At 36.9% G+C, this 20,047-nt stretch overlaps 1 protein-coding gene across 2 annotated transcripts in view; it reads left to right on the top strand.

Moving 5' to 3' along the window:
• The window catches only part of EBAG9 (estrogen receptor binding site associated antigen 9), a 32,795-nt gene extending 13,814 nt beyond the window's left edge, over window positions 1-18,981 (top strand). For both annotated transcript variants that reach the window (XM_045453886.1, XM_045453887.1), the window contains exons 3-7: window positions 2,078-2,156; window positions 3,140-3,298; window positions 4,963-5,070; window positions 15,443-15,534; window positions 18,446-18,981. In XM_045453886.1, the coding sequence (XP_045309842.1) occupies window positions 2,078-2,156; window positions 3,140-3,298; window positions 4,963-5,070; window positions 15,443-15,534; window positions 18,446-18,566 (559 nt within the window). In that variant the 3' untranslated portion in view covers window positions 18,567-18,981. The remainder of the gene's footprint in view (window positions 1-2,077; window positions 2,157-3,139; window positions 3,299-4,962; window positions 5,071-15,442; window positions 15,535-18,445) is intronic.
• The last annotated feature ends 1,066 nt before the right edge of the window (window positions 18,982-20,047 follow it).

Here is a 20,047-nt window from a genome sequence, read left to right as displayed (position 1 = left end):
CAGCTTATTGTCCAGAGCTTAGTCATATGGCCACCTAGCTTCAAAGGAGCCAGGAAATATATTCTCTGGCGAAATGGCCATTTATAACTACTAAAACTCTGAGGATTAAGGACATTTATTGTTAGAAGTAAAGTGAATTGGGATTTTTTTAAAAAAGAGGTCCATAATATGGCAGTGGAAATGAGTGGATGAAATAGAGTGAAGATGATCACTGGAGGAAGAAAGGTCAGGAAAGAAATGGAAAATTTAGGTGATTGTTGAATTCACCCAGGAAGAGAATGGGATTTGGGAAATAGGGAAAATAGTGAACTAAGTGCTTAGATCATCAGAGCATGAGGAGGAATGGCCAGAAATTCATGAGGTAAAGTAGGATAAGAATTGGCATTAATTGGGGTGCCTGGATGGCTCAGTTGGTTAAGCGTCTGACTTCAGTTAAGCATCTGACTTTGGCTCGGGTCATGATGTCATTGTTTGTGAGTTTGAGCACCACATCGGGCTCTCTGCTTTCAGCACAGAGTCTGCTTCAGATCCTCTGTCTCTCTCTCTCTCTGCCCCCCCCCCCCACACTGTCTTTTTCTTTCTCTCAAAAATAAACACTTAAAAAAATAAAGCACATCTTTGAAAAAATAAATAAATAATGGGCATTAATTGCCGGAAGGCTAGAGGTTAACAGAAGATAAATTATAGGTGTTTTTCTCTTTGCATATGTATTTTCTAAAACTAAAACACTTTTAGTATAAGAAATTTGCATTTGATTTTTAAAATATTAAGGATAATTGTTGCCATTATAAATTTCACTATAATTCTTAATAATAAATATATTTAGGATTGATTGTATGTTCATTCTGAAAGAAAACTGATTCATTTTATAGAATAAGCTTTTCTTAAGTGTCAGAAGGAACCTAGATCATGTGTTATAAAATACTGGGTTTGCATTATAAATTTAGTAGTAGACTGTATTATCTGTTTATCCTTTAAATAAGATATGATTTCTAATCTTGTAGTAAAAATAGCTAACTTTACCAGTTAGCTCTAAGTAGATTTATAGATTATTTAAAATGAAGCAAGTGATTAATCATTTGTAATAGCTACCAATTTTTTAGTGTCTTATTATATACCAGGCACTGTCTGGTGTCTAGCTGCTGGAAATATGTCATTTAATTAAATCTTCACAACAACTCGACAAAAGTAGGTTTGAATACCTGCATTTTACAGATGGGGATGTTGAGGCTGAGAGGTTAGTTGATTCTAACTAGACTCATAATTAAAAGAAGTAACATTGAAAACTATGGTTTACATAGTTTCCTTAACCCATGCTCTTTTTTTTTTTTTTAAGTTTATTTATTTTGAGAGAGAGACAGTGGGCAAGCAGGGATGGATCAGAGAAAGAGGGAGACAGAGAATCTCAAGCAGGCTCTAAGCTGTCAGTGCAGAGCCTGACTCAGGGCTCAATCCCAAGAACCGTGAGATCATGACCTGAGTCGAAATCAAGAGTCAGTTGTTTAACCGACTGAGCCACCCAGGCACTCTGATAACCTGTGCTCTTAACAACTGAGTTACAATATGTGTCTTGTTTAATGTAGTGCTTTTCCTACTAATCCTTAAAATTTACCAATTACAGTTTAATTCAACCCAGTGATTTTCAAACTTTTGAATAGTTTAATAGGTAATCTTACCAAAAAAAATATATATATATATAAGACAAAAGCCAAGCCATCTTGTTGAAAATGGCATAGGTGTCCCAGAGCTTCACCTACAGAGCATGGTTTGAAGAGAAAGCATGGTTTGAAATCACTTGGCATTTTTGTTTTTGTATTTATATTCCTCCTGAATTTATCTATAATTTGAGTCCTAAGCCAAAAAGCAGTTTTCTCCTGTCGAAGATTTTAAAAATATTGAAAAGATACCTGATGCATGCCTTTTCTTTTTGTATTTTAGTGAGCAACTGTTAATTATTAAAATAAATAATCGCAAAATTGTAAAAGATCTTTTATAAGCCTTCAGTTACTGTTTATAATTCTTTTACCAATGCTTGTTTTGGTAGTTATTAAAATAAATTATTTCATTTTCATTTTAGATCTGGTAGAGGACGGAAATTAAGTGGAGACCAAATAACTTTACCAACTACAGTTGATTATTCATCAGTTCCTAAACAGGTAATTTTTTTTTAAGGTTGAATAAGGGTTCCAGAACCATAGTTTTCAAACTGGATTGCAGACCATTAATTAGTATGTCATAAAGTTAATTTGGTAGTCAAGTCAGGATTTTTGTTATATTTTTTAATCCTAAAATCTTTATTTGGTTCTTCATAGTATTTTCTGTTACTTTGCTGAGATTTTCTATCTTGTTTTTCCATTGATTTCAAGAGTGTTTGCTATTGCTTGTTAAAGTTTTTTTATAACTACTTTAAAGTCTTAGATAATTATAACATTTATATTATCTTTCCATGCAAGTTGAAATTTATTGATTGCTGAATAATTTTGAGTTGTTTCACCGACATTTTGAATATTACATTTGAGATTCTGTCTTCTATAAATTCTATCAAGAATGTTGATTTTTTTTTAAATCAGGTAATCAACCTGGTTAGGCTTAGGATGCAAGTTTCAATATTCTTTCAGTGGACTGTAGCTTTAAATGTCAGTTCAATTTTTAAAGCATTTGCTCTTGTTTTGGTTTTGGTTTTTTAATGGATAGAACTGATTAATTTCTAGTAAAAGTAAGTGTTTTTTTAAACTTTTGGTTTAGTTTTGGTATGTGTTATAAAATTTGTATTTTCCTTTTGGTCAGAAAGTTTGAAAACCAATTGTTTAGACAGCCTATAGTTTGTTTTTTTTTTTCTTTTCTTTTAATGTTTATATATTTTTGAGAGAGAGGGAGACAGCGAGCAAGTGGGGTAGGGACAGAGAGTAAGGGACATGTAGAATCTGAGGTAGGCTCCAGGTTCTGAGCTGTCAGCACAGAGCCTGACACAGGGCTCGAACTCATGAACTACAAGATCATGACCTGAACTGAAGTTGGTTGTTTAACCGACTGAGCCACCCAGGCTCCCCTAGAAAGCCTATTTTTCTAATAAATGATGAATTGAGATGTTGATTAGGTTACTCCTTTGTGACTGACAATATTTGTCAATGAAATATAGGCAGATGTTGAAGAGTGGACGTCCTGGGATGAAGATGCACCCACAAGTGTAAAGATTGAAGGAGGGAATGGGAATGTGACGACACAACAAAATGCTTTGGAACAACTGGAACCTGACTATTTTAAGGACATGACACCAACTATAAGGAAAACTCAGAAAGTATGTTAAAGATTTATGCTTTTGGAAGTTAAACTATTAAACTGCTTTTCAGATTCCTGTAGTCAAAATTAGTATAATTGGTATTTGTCAGAAAGCCTCTTTCTGATGATCAATTTGTTGTGTTTTCTGTCATATTAAACAGGTTGATATATTCAACCTACTAGACGTAGATCTAGTAAGTTGTACCCCTACATCTGTTAAAGTTTTATAAATATTACTGAAATCCAACTGTAGACCAGATTCTAGATTCCAGTCTGTTCTGTAGAGACTAAGCTGAGTAAGATAAAGTTCTGACCTTAAGAGAGTTCACAGGTAGCAATGTCTACAAACTGATGGGTATAGTTTCCATTGTTTGTAACCATTATAAAACTGATGTAAGGCTCTGAGAGCACAATAACTGTGAGCTTATGTTAATCTTCCACACTTTAATTAATCCATTTTGAGTTGGATATGGAAGATCACTTAAAGGTGGAGGGGAATTATTGGAAAAAGAACAGTGACTGATTATTTTCCTTTCTTTTATCAAAAATAGTACATATACTTAAAAAATTAAGTTAAATAATATAGAAGAACTTTTAATGAAAAGCAACAAACTTCTGTCCCATCATTCCCCATAGCCAGTTGTACTTCCCATAAGCAATCGCTCATAACTTTTCCTGTTTGGGTTTGTAATGTTTTTTTATCATATCTATATATAATATGATTAAGTTGCTGTGTCTTGATTTACCAATCACAGACATTGTCCATTGGCTTCATACTATCCTAGATGAGGTTTGTTTCATACTACTTTCACTACTATTCCCCCTCTTCCAAATATTATGATGTTATTATTCCAGTCTACCTCACTAGTCACTCTGACATTTCAAAAAAATAAATAAGTAAACATATTTAGAGTTCCATTTCTTGTTCAGTCATGCATAGAAAATATTTTTTTAAATATACTTTATAAAAAGAGGACATTATTTATTCCACTCTTCTCTAATAGGGTTTCTCACCCTCTTCTACCTCCCAGCCAGTTTCAGCTGTAAATTTATTTTGACAATTTCAAGGCTGATAACATTTACATTCTGTAATCATGATTGTTTTTGTTAAGCTGTCCAAATGTCTCAGTGCTGAAAAGCATTAAGTTGTGTATTTTTCAAGGAGTTTGAGTTTCTTAGTAGATGAATACCGTATATTTTGGAAGAATATTGCTGTTCTTTATAGAAATCCAGAATATTACACTAGTACCTTAATAAATTAATTAGACTGAAAATGTTTAAGCTACACAGCTAATACTACTGCCTTGAAAGAGTTAATACATTCATCAATAACCATATGCTAAGAGAGCTTTTAGAAAGATGTAACACGTGTTCTTATTTAATACAGTGACTAAAAGTGCCAACTTCTATTTTATGGGGCTAGTGAAAGAAAAAGAGGAAAATTTATTCTTTTTAGAAAAAGTAAAATGGAATTTTTCTTAATATGTAAGTGATTTGTATGACAATTGCTTAAGAATTTTGATACTCTTTAGAGATTTAAAAAAATTATATTATAAATTTTAAAAGAAGAAAGGCAGGACATATTTAAAATAATTATAAAATACTTTGGTCACTTAATTATCTTGTTTCTTTTTACATGATATGTAAAATACTCCTGTAATTCTGTTTCAATTAATCTTTCAGATAATTATTAAGAAGAGAGAACCATTAAATTTTGGCATCCCAGATGGTAGCACAGGTTTCTCTAGTAGATTAGCAGCTACACAAGATATGCCTTTTCTTCATCAATCTGTAAGTATGTAATAGTATCTAGATAAGAGTTTGTTTTTATTTGTTTTCTTGAAAAGAGAAGAAAAAAATCAAAATGAAGTGAACATAATATTTGTATTTCTCTGCTTTGAAACAGGTTTAGCAGATTGAGAGAGATTAATCTGGAGTTTTACCAATCTTATCCTTTTATGAGATTGTAAATTTCATCAGCAACTAAGATCAGAGTCCCACTGTATACATAAAAGATCGAGACAATATGTTACTTAAAAATATGACCTTTAGGGGCGCTTGGGTAGCTCAGTCGGTTAAGCGGCCGACTTCAGCTCAGGTCATGATCTCGCGGTCCGTGAGTTCGAGCCCTGCGTCGGGCTCTGTGCTGACAGCTCAGAGCCTGGAGCCTGTTTCAGATTCTGTGTCTCCCTCTCTCTGACCCTCCCCCGTTCATGCTCTGTCTCTCTCTGTCTCCAAAATAAACGTTAAAAAAATATATATATATGACCTTTGAAGAGATTACCACTGAAATTCAAACTTAAAAGCAGGTAATTTTAAGTGAGTCATGAATTGTTTCCCTAGTAGAGTATATTGACATTTAAAGTATAAGTTGACTTATAGTTGGTTTTGACTTAAATGCATCAGTTTTAAGGACAAAAGGAGTAAGGAAAATATATAACTGTTTCCCAACCTTGGAAGTATCTCAGAATCAGCTTTGAATTTTTTTTTTAATGTTTTTATTTATTTTTGAGAGAGAAAGAGAGAGTGAATAGTGGAGGGGCAGAGAGAGAGGGAGACACAGAATCCGAAGCAGGCTCCAGTCTCTGAGCTATCAGCACAGACCACGATGTGGGGCTCAAACTCATGAACCGTGAGATCATGACCTGAGCCGAAGTCAGACACTTAACTGACTCAGCTACCCAGGCATCCCTTTGAATTTTTTTTAAAAACACCAATGTCCAGACTTCTCCCCAGATCTAAGCTTTATCATGCTTTGATTAATTATTGATTAATTTATTATATTAGTTATTGTATAACAGCCCCATACTTAGTGACTTAAAACAGTAAATATATGCTTTATCTCCTACAGTTTCTATGGATTGGGAATCCAGAAGTGACTCAACTGGATGGTTCTGGCTCAGGGTTTCTAATGAGTTTCCAGACACATCATTAGCTGGGGCTGTAGTCATCTGAAGGCTTGACTGGAACTGGAGGCTTCATTTCAAAGGTGGCTCATTTTACATGCCTGGCAATTTAATGCTGGTTGGTTGCGCAAAGCCTCAGTTCCTTGTCACGGATCTCTCCACAGAGCTGCTTGAGTTTCCATATAACATAACTGCTGAGTTTTCCAGAATAAGCAGTCCTTGAGAGAGAGAGAGAGGACATGCAGAGATGAAGCCACAATGCCTGTTTGTGACTTAGTCTTATGAGGGACACACTGTCACCTCCAATTATTTTATTCATTGGAAACTAGTCAGTAAATCCGGCCTACATGCAAGGGGAGAGGAATTCAGCTCTACCACTTGAGGAAGGAGTGCCAAAGAATTTGCAGACATATTTTTAAATTACCACCATCTTATTTGTTTGTTTAAACTGCACAGGTGTTTCAGAGTACCATCTCCTTGGAGGACCCATGTTTATGTATGTTTTTAATTCATTAATCAAAATCTGTTCCTACTAATGTGAGACAGTGTGTTAGGTGCTAGTAACATAGAAGAAAGTAAGCAAAACAGGCAGAGTCCTTGCTTCAAAAGAGTGCAGTCTATGGGGGAGTTTCAGTGTTAAATAAATGATCACACATAAATAATGCAGTTTTTGATAACTGCTGTGCAGTTACATCATGCTATGAGAGCATAATAGTACCATAGATGTTTCTCTAAAAGAACATAGCATGTTTCTTATTTTATATTTCTAAGTTTTATACTTTATTCATATATGTTTGATCCATATTGGTAAAGTGGTTCAAATTTTTCCAGTGAATTAGTAAAACGTTTGCCACTTAACTGGAGTTATAAGTTATTATAACACTAATATAGTTCATTATGAAGTTGTAAATATGTAATTCCTTATAGAGTTGGAAAAGGTAAATAGGGTAGGTGGAGAATCTCCAATGCTATTTCCACATATTTTCCTCCAAGCAGATGAAATAAGGGAGTATTGCTTAGGAGAGAATGGTAATCTACTGCACTTTGTTCTCTGCTCCAAAAATAACGTATCACCCATTCTCCCAATTAGGCTTCTTTGAAATTCCACATTCTATTTTTTTTTAATTTAATCATCTATATTGTTTTGATAGCTTTTTATAGTAAGGATATTAACTTTTTTCTGTCATCTTTTATAACTTTTCAGTTTGTTGTTGGCTTTATAATTTGGTTTGGATGTTTTTGATTGGCAGATACTTGTTTTTATGTAACAAATCAATCTTATCGTTTAAAACTTTTTTACTTAGAAGGCCATCTTTACTAAAGGACCAGATATCACTCTTTTTTTATGGTCTTAGGAGTTAACTTTTTAAATATCTAAATGTTTTATACATAGAAAGTCAAATATCTCAGTGGAAAAACGGATATGAAATAGACGTAGCCTGATAACGAAGAAATGTTCTCAAAGAAATCCAAAGTAAAATAATAAGACACAATTTTTAAATCTTAACAAATTAGTGAAGAAGAAAGAAGGCTGTTGGCCATATTGACAGATGACAGGAAGACAAGGCTTCACCTGCTGCTGTTGGTGGGATAAATTGGTATAACTTTTCAAGAGGGTCATTTGTATTTGGTTCAGTGGTTTTAGTTTTTTTTAAATTTGATTTAGCTGTTCTAATTTTAGAGATTTATATTAAACAGATAATCAGAAATACACTAAAATTTTTTTTTTTTTTTTTGTGAGGAACAAAACTATTTTATTTTTATTTTTATTTTTTTTATTTTTTTTTTCAACGTTTATTTATTTTTGGGACAGAGAGAGACAGAGCATGAACGGGGGAGGGGCAGAGAGAGAGGGAGACACAGAATCGGAAACAGGCTCCAGGCTCTGAGCCATCAGCCCAGAGCCTGACGCGGGGCTCGAACTCACGGACCGTGAGATCGTGACCTGGCTGAAGTCGGACGCCCAACCGACTGCGCCACCCAGGCGCCCCTATTTTTTTTTTAAAGTAAACATGTAATTTTTATTTTTATTTTTTCTTTTTTTTTTTTCTTTTTTTTTTTTTTTATTATATGAAATTTATTGTCCAAATTGGTTTCCATAAAACACCCAGTGCTCATCCCAAAAGGTGCCCTCCTCAATACCCATCACCCACCCTCTCCTCCCTCCCACCCCCCATCAACCCTCAGTTTGTTCTCAGTTTTTAACAGTCTCTTATGCTTTGGCTCTCTCCCACTCTAACCTCTTTTTTTTTTTTTTTTTTTTTTCTTTTTTCCTCCCCCTCCCCCATGGGTTCCTGTTAAGTTTCTCAGGATCCACATAAGAGTGAAACCATATGGTATCTGTCTTTCTCTGTATGGCTTATTTCACTTAGCATCACACTCTCCAGTTCCATCCACGTTGCTACAAAAGGCCATATTTCATTTTTTCTCATTGCCACGTAGTATTCCATTGTGTATATAAACCACAATTTCTTTATCCATTCATCAGTTGATGGACATTTAGGCTCTTTCCATAATTTGGCTATTGTTGAGAGTGCTGCTATGAACATTGGGGTACAAGTGCCCCTATGCATCAGTACTCCTGTATCCCTTGGATAAATTCCTAGCAGTGCTATTGCTGGGTCATAGGGTAGGTCTATTTTTAATTTTCTGAGGAACCTCCACACTGCTTTCCAGAGCGGCTGCACCAATTTGCATTCCCACCAACAGTGCAAGAGGGTTCCCGTTTCTCCACATCCTCGCCAGCATCTATAGTCTCCTGATTTGTTCATTTTGGCCACTCTGACTGGCGTGAGGTGATACCTGAGTGTGGTTTTGATTTGTATTTCCCTGATAAGGAGCGACGCTGAACATCTTTTCATGTGCCTGTTGGCCATCCGGATGTCTTCCTTAGAGAAGTGTCTATTCATGTTTTCTGCCCATTTCTTCACTGGGTTATTTGTTTTTCGGGTGTGGAGTTTGGTGAGCTCTTTATAGATTCTGGATACTAGCCCTTTGTCCGATATGTCATTTGCAAATATCTTTTCCCATTCCGTTGGTTGCCTTTTAGTTTTGTTGGTTGTTTCCTTTGCTGTGCAGAAGCTTTTTATCTTCATAAGGTCCCAGTAATTCACTTTTGCTTTTAATTCCCTTGCCTTTGGGGATGTGTCGAGTAAGAGATTGCTACGGCTGAGGTCAGAGAGGTCTTTTCCTGCTTTCTCCTCTAAGGTTTTGATGGTTTCCTGTCTCACATTCAGGTCCTTTATCCATTTTGAGTTTATTTTTGTGAATGGTGTGAGAAAGTGGTCTAGTTTCAACCTTCTGCATGTTGCTGTCCAGTTCTCCCAGCACCATTTGTTAAAGAGGCTGTCTTTTTTCCATTGGATGTTCTTTCCTGCTTTGTCAAAGATGAGTTGACCATATGTTTGTGGGTCTAGTTCTGGGGTTTCTATTCTATTCCATTGATCTATGTGTCTGTTTTTGTGCCAATACCATGCTGTCTTGATAATGACAGCTTTGTAGTAGAGGCTAAAGTCTGGGATTGATGCCTCCTGCTTTGGTCTTCTTCTTCAAAATTCCTTTGGCTATTCGGGGCCTTTTGTGGTTCCATATGAATTTTAGGATTGCTTGTTCTAGTTTCGAGAAGAATGCTGGTGCAATTTTGATTGGGATTGCGTTGAATGTGTAGATAGCTTTGGGTAGTATTGACATTTTGACAATATTTATTTTTCCAATCCATGAGCAGGGAATGTCTTTCCATTTCTTTAAATCTTCTTAATTTCCTTCGTAAGCTTTCTATAGTTTTCAGCATACAAATCCTTTACATCTTTGGTTAGATTTATTCCTAGGTATTTTATGCTTCTTGGTGCAATTGTGAATGGGATCAGTTTCTTTATTTGTCTTTCTGTTGCTTCATTGTTAGTGTATAAGAATGCAACTGATTTCTGTACATTGATTTTGTATCCTGCAACTTTGCTGAATTCATGTATCAATTCTAGCAGACTTTTGGTGGAGTCTATCGGATTTTCCATGTATAATATCATGTCATCTGCAAAAAGCGAAAGCTTGACTTCATCTTTGCCAATTTTGATGCCTTTGATTTCCTTTTGTTGTCTGATTGCTGATGCTAGCACTTCCAGCACTATGTTAAACAACAGCAGTGAGAGTGGGCATCCCTGTCGTGTTCCTGATCTCAGGGAAAAAGCTCTCAGTTTTTCCCCATTGAGGATGATGTTAGCTGTGGGCTTTTCATAAATGGCTTTTATGATCTTTAAGTATGTTCCTTCTATCCCGACTTTCTCAAGGGTTTTTATTAAGAAAGGGTGCTGGATTTTGTCAAAGGCCTTTTCTGCATCAATTGACAGGATCATATGGTTCTTCTCTTTTTTTTTGTTAATGTGATGTATCACGTTGATTGATTTGCGAATGTTGAACCAGCCCTGCATCCCAGGAATGAATCCCACTTGATCATGGTGAATAATTCTTTTTATATGCCGTTGAATTCGACTTGCTAGTATCTTATTGAGAATTTTTGCATCCATATTCATCAGGGATATTGGCCGGTAGTTCTCTTTTTTTACTGGGTCTCTGTCTGGTTTAGGAATCAAAGTAATACTGGCTTCATAGAATGAGTCTGGAAGTTTTCCTTCCCTTTCTATTTCTTGGAATAGCTTGAGAAGGATAGGTATTATCTCTGCTTTAAACGTCTGGTAGAACTCCCCTGGGAAGCCATCTGGTCCTGGACTCTTATTTGTTGGGAGATTTTTGATAACCGATTCAATTTCTTCGCTGGTTATGGGTCTGTTCAAGCTTTCTATTTCCTCCTGATTGAGTTTTGGAAGAGTGTGGGTGTTCAGGAATTTGTCCATTTCTTCCAGGTTGTCCAATTTGTTGGCATATAATTTTTCATAGTATTCCCTGATAATTGTTTGTATCTCTGAGGGATTGGTTGTAATAATTCCATTTTCATTCATGATTTTATCTATTTGGGTCATCTCTCTTTTCTTTTTGAGAAGCCTGGCTAGAGGTTTGTCAATTTTGTTTATTTTTTCAAAAAACCAACTCTTGGTTTCGTTGATCTGCTCTACAGTTTTTTTAGACTCTATATTGTTTATTTCTGCTCTGATCTTTATTATTTCTCTTCTTCTGCTGGGTTTGGGGTGTCTTTGCTGTTCTGCTTCTATTTCCTTTAGGTGTGCTGTTAGATTTTGTATTTGGGATTTTTCTTGTTTCTTGAGATAGGCCTGGATTGCAATGTATTTTCCTCTCAGGACTGCCTTCGCTGCGTCCCAAAGCGTTTGGATTGTTGTATTTTCATTTTCGTTTGTTTCCATATATTTTTTAATTTCTTCTCTAATTGCCTGGTTGACCCACTCATTCGTTAGTAGGGTGCTCTTTAACCTCCATGCTTTTGGAGGTTTTCCAGACTTTTTTCTGTGGTTGATTTCAAGCTTCATAGCATTGTGGTCTGAAAGTATGCATGGTATAATTTCAATTCTGGTAAACTTATGGAGGGCTGTTTTGTGACCCAGTATATGATCTATCTTGGAGAATGTTCCATGTGCACTCGAGAAGAAAGTATATTCTGTTGCTTTGGGATGCAGAGTTCTAAATATATCTGTCAAGTCCATCTGATCCAATGTCTCATTCAGGGCCCTTGTTTCTTTATTGATCGTGTGTCTGGATGATCTATCCATTTCTGTAAGTGGGGTGTTAAAGTCCCCTGCAATTACCACATTCTTATCAATAAGGTTGCTTATGTTTATGAGTAGTTGTTTTATATATTTGGGGGCTCCGGTATTCGGCGCATAGACATTTATAATTGTTAGCTCTTCCTGATGGATAGACCCTGTAACTATTATATAATGTCCTTCTTCATCTCTTGTTACAGCCTTTAATTTAAAGTCTAGTTTGTCTGATATAAGTATGGCTACTCCAGCTTTCTTTTGGCTTCCAGTAGCATGATAAATAGTTCTCCATCCCCTCACTCTCAATCTAAAGGTGTCCTCAGGTCTAAAATGAGTCTCTTGTAGACAGCAAATAGATGGGTCTTGTTTTTTTATCCATTCTGATACCCTATGTCTTTTGGTTGGCGCATTTAATCCATTTACATTCAGTGTTATTATAGAAAGATATGGGTTTAGAGTCATTGTGATATCTGTATGTTTTATGCTTGTAGTGATGTCTCTGGTATTTTGTCTCACAGGGTCCCCCTTAGGATCTCTTGTCGGGCTGGTTTAGTGGTGACAAATTCCTTCAGTTTTTGTTTGTTTGGGAAGACCTTTATCTCTCCTTCTATTCTAAATGACAGACTTGCTGGATAAAGGATTCTTGGCTGCATATTTTTTCTGTCTAGCACCCTGAAAATCTCGTGCCAATTCTTTCTGGCCTGCCAAGTTTCAAAAGAGAGATCAGTCACGAGTCTTATAGGTCTCCCTTTATATGTGAGGGCACGTTTACCCCTTGCTGCTTTCAGAATTTTCTCTTTATCCTTGTATTTTGCCAGTTTCACTATGATATGTCGTGCAGAAGATCGATTCAAGTTCCGTCTGAAGGGAGTTCTCTGTGCCTCTTGGATTTCAATGCCTTTTTCCTTCCCCAGTTCAGGGAAGTTCTCAGCTATTATTTCTTCAAGTACCCCTTCAGCACCTTTCCCTCTCTCTTCCTCCTCTGGGATACCAATTATGCGTATATTATTTCTTTTTAGTGTATCACTTAGTTCTCTAATTTTCCCCTCATACTCCTGGATTTTTTTATCTCTCTTTCTCTCAGCTTCCTCTTTTTCCGTAACTTTATCTTCTAGTTCACCTATTCTCTCCTCTGCCTCTTCAATCCGAGCTGTGGTGGTTTCCATTTTGTTTTGCATTTCATTTAAAGCGTTTTTCAGCTCCTCATGACTGTTCCTTAGTCCCTTGATCTCTGTAGCAAGGGATTCTCTGCTGTCCTGTATACTGTTTTCAAGCCCGGCGATTAATTTTATGACTATTATTCTAAATTCACTTTCTGTTATATTATTTAAATCCTTTTTGATCAGCTCATTAGCTGTTGTTATTTCCTGGAGATTCTTCTGAGGGGAATTCTTCCGCTTGGTCATTTTGGATAGTCCCTGGCGTGGTGAGGACCTGCAGGGCACTTCCCCTGTGCTGTGGTGTATAACTGGAGTTGGTGGGCGGAGTCGCAGTCAGACCTGATGTCTGCCCCTGGCCCACCGCTGGGGCCACAGTCAGACTGGTGTGTGCCTTCTCTTCCCCTCTCCTAGGGGCGGGATTCCCTGTGGGGTGGCGTGGCCCGTCTGGGCTACTTGCACACTGCCAGGCTTGTGATGCTGGGGATCTGGCGTATTAGCTGGGGTGGGTAGGCAAGGTGCACGGGGGCAGGAGGGGCAGGCTTAGCTCGGTTCTCCTTAGGTGATCCACTTCAGGAGGGGCCCTGTGGCAGCGGGAGGGAGTCAGATCCGCTGCCGGAGGTTTGGCTCCTCCGCAGAAGCACAGAGTTGGGTGTTTGCGCGGAGCGAGGAAGTTCCCTGGCAGGAACTGGTTCTCTTTGGGATTTTGGCTGGGGGATGGGCGGGGGAGATGGCGCTGGCGAGCGCCTTTGTTCCCCACCAAACTGAGCTCTGTCGTCCGGGGACTCAGCAGCTCTCCCTCCCTTTGTCCTCCAGCCTTCCCGCTTTCCGAGCAGAGCTGTTAACTTATGACCTCCCAGACGCCAAGTCGCGCTTGCTGTCGGAACACAGTCCGTCAGGCCCCTCCGCTTTTGCCCGCCAGACTCGGGGGCTCTGCTTGGCCGGCGAGCTGCCCCTCCGCCCCGGCTCCCTCCCGCCAGTCCGTGGAGCATGCACCGCCTCGCCGCCCTTCCTACCCTCTTCCGTGGGCCTCTCGTCTGCGCTTGGCTCTGGCGACTCCGTTCTGCTAATCCTCTGGCGGTTTTCTGGGTTATTTAGGCAGGTGTAGGTGGAATCTAATTGATCAGCAGGACGCGCGGTGAGCCCAGCGTCCTCCTACGCCGCCATCTTCCCTCCCCTCTCCAACAAAACTCCACTAAAAATTTTTTAACAGAGGGAGTGCCTGGCTGGCCCTGCCCATAGAGCATGTGACTCTCAATCTTGGGGTTGTGAGTTTGAGCCCCACTTTGGGTGTAGAGACTATTTAAAAATAAAATATTAATTTTTTTTTTTTTTTTTAGCAGAGGATGGTATTACACTTACAGTTAGGAGAAAACCATACAATTTACTTCATTTTTAGGTGTAAGCGCTCCAAAGAAAATATAATAAATCTATTCACAGATTGACACCAGTTATTTTATGTTCATAGTCACTTCCACACCTAAGTAAACATTCCGGAATGAGCGTTTTTATTGTTTGGTGGAAGAAAATGAACTTTTAGAGGTCTGGCCTGGGGAATAGTGGAAGGTAGTGGCTAGCCTACTGGTATCAGGTAAGTAGGACAGGCAGAAGGAAGCACAATGTAGAAGTACTCTGGTGAAGAGTAAATTTTGCCTGATTTATTGTGTTTGCCTTGGACCCACATAGTAAGAGCCATTGAAAAATCTGTATGTTACTTATGCTTAAATGAAAATGCCTGTGCCGGCTTGGAAACTTCAGTTCCTCAGGTTGATCTCAGCACAGAGTAGTGAAGCACCTCTAATCCCGTCTCCAGTCAGTCTGTCTCTTCTCTTGTCCCCACCCCACCCTGTCAGCTCACTGAAAAGAGAGAAACCAAGAGAAGAAATGTTCTATTCTTGTCCATTCCAATTTAAAGTAGGCAGAAAAAGAAAAGTCAGTATAAAAGGACTATGCTTTAAAACATAAAATAGGAAGAAATCTGGACCTGCCCAGGACTGCTGAGTACTGAAAGTCACACATCACAGGAAACCCCTGAGTTCCAGGCAGACCAGGGGCCAAATCATCTGGGCCTTTGATAGGACATGAAGAAGACACAGAGGAGTGACAAAATCTGAGTTATGTTTTAAAAGATACCCTTCTTAGGGCGCCTGGGTGTCTCAGTCAGTTAAGTGTCCGACAGCTCATGTCATGGTCTCGTGGTTCATGAGTTCGAGCCCCACGTCGGGCTCTGTGCTGAGAGCTCAGAGCCTGGAGCCTGCTTCGGAAACTGTGTGTCGCTCTCTCTCTGCCCCTCCCCTACTCATGCTCTGTCTCTGTCTCTCAAAAAATAAATAAATGTTAAAAAAAATTAAAAATAAAAGATACTCTTCTTGATCTCTAAGGGGAGAAAGGAGAGCTCTTTACTCTTATAATTTTGTTTTGTGTTTTGTTGTAGCCTGAATTAGGTGACTTAGATACCTGGCAGGAAAACACCAATGCATGGGAAGAAGAAGAAGATGCGGCCTGGCAAGCAGAAGAAGTTTTGAGGTATTTTAGTAATATTTACACTGCAACTCGAGTAGAGGAACCAGATTTGTTCATGTTACATTCAAAGTCAAGAAAGCTTATTCTGCCATTTTATTTTTCTTAAATCTTTCTCACTTGAGCTTAGATAATATGATATTTTTTATTTCAGACTACATATACTATTTTACATGATTAAAACTTCACAGAAACCAGAAATTTAAAGCATTATAGAAACAAAAGAGTAATAATGTTATTAACGGCAAATGAGATCTTTTTCATATATACATCATTTACTATTTGCTTTATACTACCTTCCTTCTAAAACATAGTTACCTTTTGAAATGTGAGCCACCACTGTATATTCCTCTAAGTCAGCAATTCTACCTTTAATTTTGTTTCTCTGTGGCCTAGAATAGTGCCCAGCACTGCACATTTGAATGGCAATAATGTATATAGCACTCTACATTTGTATATGTATCTTATTAGTTGGTATACTCAAAAGCCCTATGAATTGTAAATAATTATATCAGGTACTGCCCATTCTACAGAGAAGAGAATACTATTCTAGAGGTCTTCAGGTTTGTTTTCATTGGTGTTTATGTTCTTATCCCCGTGTTTTTGTGAGCAATAAATATAATTCTTGCTATTGCTGCATTAAAGAGTAAAGAGAAAATTTACCCTGAAAGAGTTTGTGACCATCATCACTGATGAAAAGCTCAGATATTTAAATGTGGGTAAATTATTTTTGTGTTTTTTAAAGATATAGTAAAATACATTGATGTAAGTTAATTTTAAAAGATAGTTTTTATAATAGGGATAGAAAATAACAACTGATTTCATTGATTTCATTTTTGTATTTCTCTGTCTTTATCAATTAACTACAGTTACCTTGAACAGACAGCAGAGGGTGCAGTTAAATAAATGAGAGTTACGGCTTTTTTTTTTTTTTTTTTTTTTTCTTTTTGGTCTTGTCCTTCCTATTTTAAGCACTTTTTTTTTTTTTTTTAAACAGGGATGGGTCACATTTTAATAGTAAAGTTATGAGAGTTTTAAATATTTAGTTTTCACTTAATCATTATTCACTGTAAAGGAATTATTTTTTAAATTGTAAACAGCCACATTTATGTTGCATAGATCATCAAAAAAGATGTTACTTTTTTTTTTTACTCTATTTTTGGATAAATCATAGATATAGAAGTCTGAGTGTTTTAGAATAAACGGTGGTCATTAACCACAGGATAAAGGAAGGGCCATTCATTCTGAATCCAGTAATAACGACAGCACTGTACAGTTTATGAGTTCACAAGTATCCTAACATTCACTGTACCAAAACATTTTTTTCCACCCTATCCTCTTGCACTCTGAACAAAACAAGACAAAAAAAACCAAAACCCTAAACTTAGTGTTTTATGTTATATGACAGCTTAGGAGAAGGGGCCTATCAGTCAGTAATATATATGCTTCATGCTGCAAGTTGCATAAGTTAGAGTCGGAGAGACATGAAGGAGTCCTGCGGTTTATTGTCCCCAGAAGAACACTGCAAATTGTTAGTGTATTCACACTCCATGTCCTCTGACTCAGTCCATTTCCCATTGCCAATTTAATACTGCCAGTACTGTAATCAATATTGTTAAGGAAGAAGATTCCTATACTTTAGAAATTCCAGGCGTGTATCTGGAGAGGAAAAATAGGTTTTCTCTGCAGTAATCTCTAAATTGCTTCATTTTCCAGGAACATGAATTGTTGATATTTACACTTCAGCTAGTAACAAGGTGAAGGCTTGTTTGCAAACAGCCGGCCCTTTATAATTCTTTTCTTATCTTCCTTTTTGCCACTGACATTTTGACTGTTTTAGGGCAGATTATCAGTTTTGCTTGAAAGGTATCAGAGCTAGTGAAATGTAGATTTTTTTTAAAACTATTCTTCCAAAACTTTGTGAAGGTCAAAGTATTGCCTAAAATAGCTCTGTACTTTCTTGAATTTTGGTCATACACCTCTCTGCTTGCTCCCACTTATAAATATGATGAGACAAAGATTTCTCTTGCCAGAGTTGGCTTCGAGCTGCCCCATATATAGGTAATCCACACTGGATTTTCCTGTTTTATAAAAGGTTGTGTTGCCTATCCCACGTACAACTGTGACCTACCACTTCCCTCCTCAACCTTGCATGTTTCGACTTATTTTCTCATACCCTCATCCAGAACCAACTTCGGTTCTTTTCTCTCCTCTCCATCACCCCCTGCTACTCTCACTCCCCACATGAGTCAGTCAAATGACAAAAGAGAGGCTGGTGATTCTAGGTCTGTAGAGTCAGGGAGGGGCCAGGGAAGAGGTAAGGATCTCCTAATGTATACTCAGTAAATACCCACCATTCTGCCCCTTCATCAGTAGAGCTGGCCAAGTGTTAATCTGTAAATAGATTTCTAGCTTCCAGTTGGAAGGCTGGTGTGAAGCTTCCATTTTCTTTGGGCATTGTGTTCTGCACATCTGTGGTCTTGACTTCCTTTAGCAGAGTGTTTTTAACTATTATAATAATAGAAGATTTAATCCTCAACATCACGCTTTTCTGAATGCTATCAAAAAGAAGGTGTGGTGCAGTGGAGGTGGTGGTTTAGTGAAAATAATCTGAAGAAGAGGGGTTAGAAGATGTGGGTTCTTTTACTTAAGTTTATGACTTTGGGCAAGGCACTCGGCCTTTGTTCTTCATTTTACTTATTTGTAAAATAGAGATAATACTCTTATTTTCCAAGCTTTGTTTTAAGGATTAAAAGAAATACTAGTTTTGAAAATCTTTGAAGTTTTCAAAGCAGTGAGAAGAATGAAGATTTTTTGAACTTACATTTGATGATAGCTATTTCTTTCTGGAATTTATTTGCCATTTTACTTATGTGGTATTTTCTAAAAGTAAATATAGGACTGTGTTTCTCTTCAGGCAGCAGAAGATAGCAGACCGAGAAAAGAGAGCGGCGGAACAACAAAGGAAGAAAATGGAAAAGGAGGCACAGCGGCTGATGAAGAAGGAACAAAACAAAATTGGTGTGAAGCTTTCATAGCAAATGCTCTTCACATGTCATAGTTCCAGGAGGAGAAATGGGAGTTCCACAACTCAAGCAACATTTCGAGGGATTTCAGAGTATTTTCAAGAATACAAACACATTGCTTGGTTTTATTGCATTCATCTGGCCATCTAGGACACCAGGATTCTCTCAAAGTACCTTGAGCTCTTAGTGATTGAGACTCAAAAGAAGAAAAAGACCTATGAGGCAATATTTTTTCAACATGCTCCAAGTGTAAGACAATTGTTTGCTGTAGAGAAATTATTACAAATGGAATATACCAGTACCTCTTCTAGCTAGTGTTTCTAGCTGAATAAATGGGTGTAAATAATTTTATGGTGGGAAAGAACTCTGCTATCTATAATGCTTTCCTTCATTGTGCATAATGATAAAATAAATAATTTTAAATATTTTTTTGTTTCCATGATTATCTGACCTAAATCAGACAAACTGCAGGGCTTTAACTTCTTTATTTTTGTTGTCAGAAGCTGGTGTTGACATACATTTCCTCTAAATTGAACTGGTATTGTTTATGTTTAATATGACATTAAGGGATTTGATGACTTTAGTTTTCAAGAAAATCACATTAAATGCAGTACTTTTATTTATCATATATATTTTATACATCATTGTTTCTTTTAGACGGTGTTGTAATGTTATACATATTTGTAATTTATATTGCATGTATAAATTGGAAATCAGCAAAATGACAAATTTGCATTATTATAACTTGTGAGTTTTAAAAACTAGTGTTAGTAGTTTTTCCCTTTTGTTAGGGATTTTAAGATGTTACAGTGTTTTAAGTACCTTAGTCCCTTGCACAAAAGCCATTAAATTCCAAATGCAGAAAGCCTTCAGTTCTAAAATTTCAAAGCTTTTAGGTGATTTCTGTGTCAATTTTATATATCTGACATAATGCAGTTCACCATGTTGTTGGCTAAGATAATATTATTGATTCATTAAATTTCAAACTGAGATAGGAATAGTATTTTTATTTTTGGGTGTTGACTGGCTCCAAAATCGTTTCAAGGAAAAAGATACATACTGTGTTTATGGGAAAGAAATAGATTTGATAGTTTAAAATTCCATTAATTTTTCTCCACAATTAAAATACATCCAGTCTGATTTTCTATGGCTTTAGAATTTTTAAAGATTTTTACTTTCATAAAAGTTGTTGCCCAAAATTAACATTCTGTGGGGTTTTTTTAATGTTACAAGTACTCTAAACTATTGCTGATCTGTTAGAATTTAAAATATTTCATAGTAAAATCAGACTATATAGTGAGATCACCCTGGGTCCTTATCCTAAGCTCCCAGACTAAATATGATTGTAGAATCAGTTGAAATTTAACTTTGGTAAAAAGCTGCTTTTTACAGTCCCAAGCCACATTTTCAATCATCAGGTTTATTTGAGTTTCTGCCAATATACTCCCAATTAAATAGAATTAGACTTAAATTTTTAGTAATAAAAGTATTCT

The sequence above is a fragment of the Leopardus geoffroyi genome, chromosome C3 (genome assembly GCF_018350155.1).
Source record: "Leopardus geoffroyi isolate Oge1 chromosome C3, O.geoffroyi_Oge1_pat1.0, whole genome shotgun sequence".
Taxonomy (NCBI): Eukaryota; Metazoa; Chordata; class Mammalia; order Carnivora; family Felidae; genus Leopardus; species Leopardus geoffroyi.
This window is presented reverse-complemented; position numbering and strand designations above follow the sequence as displayed.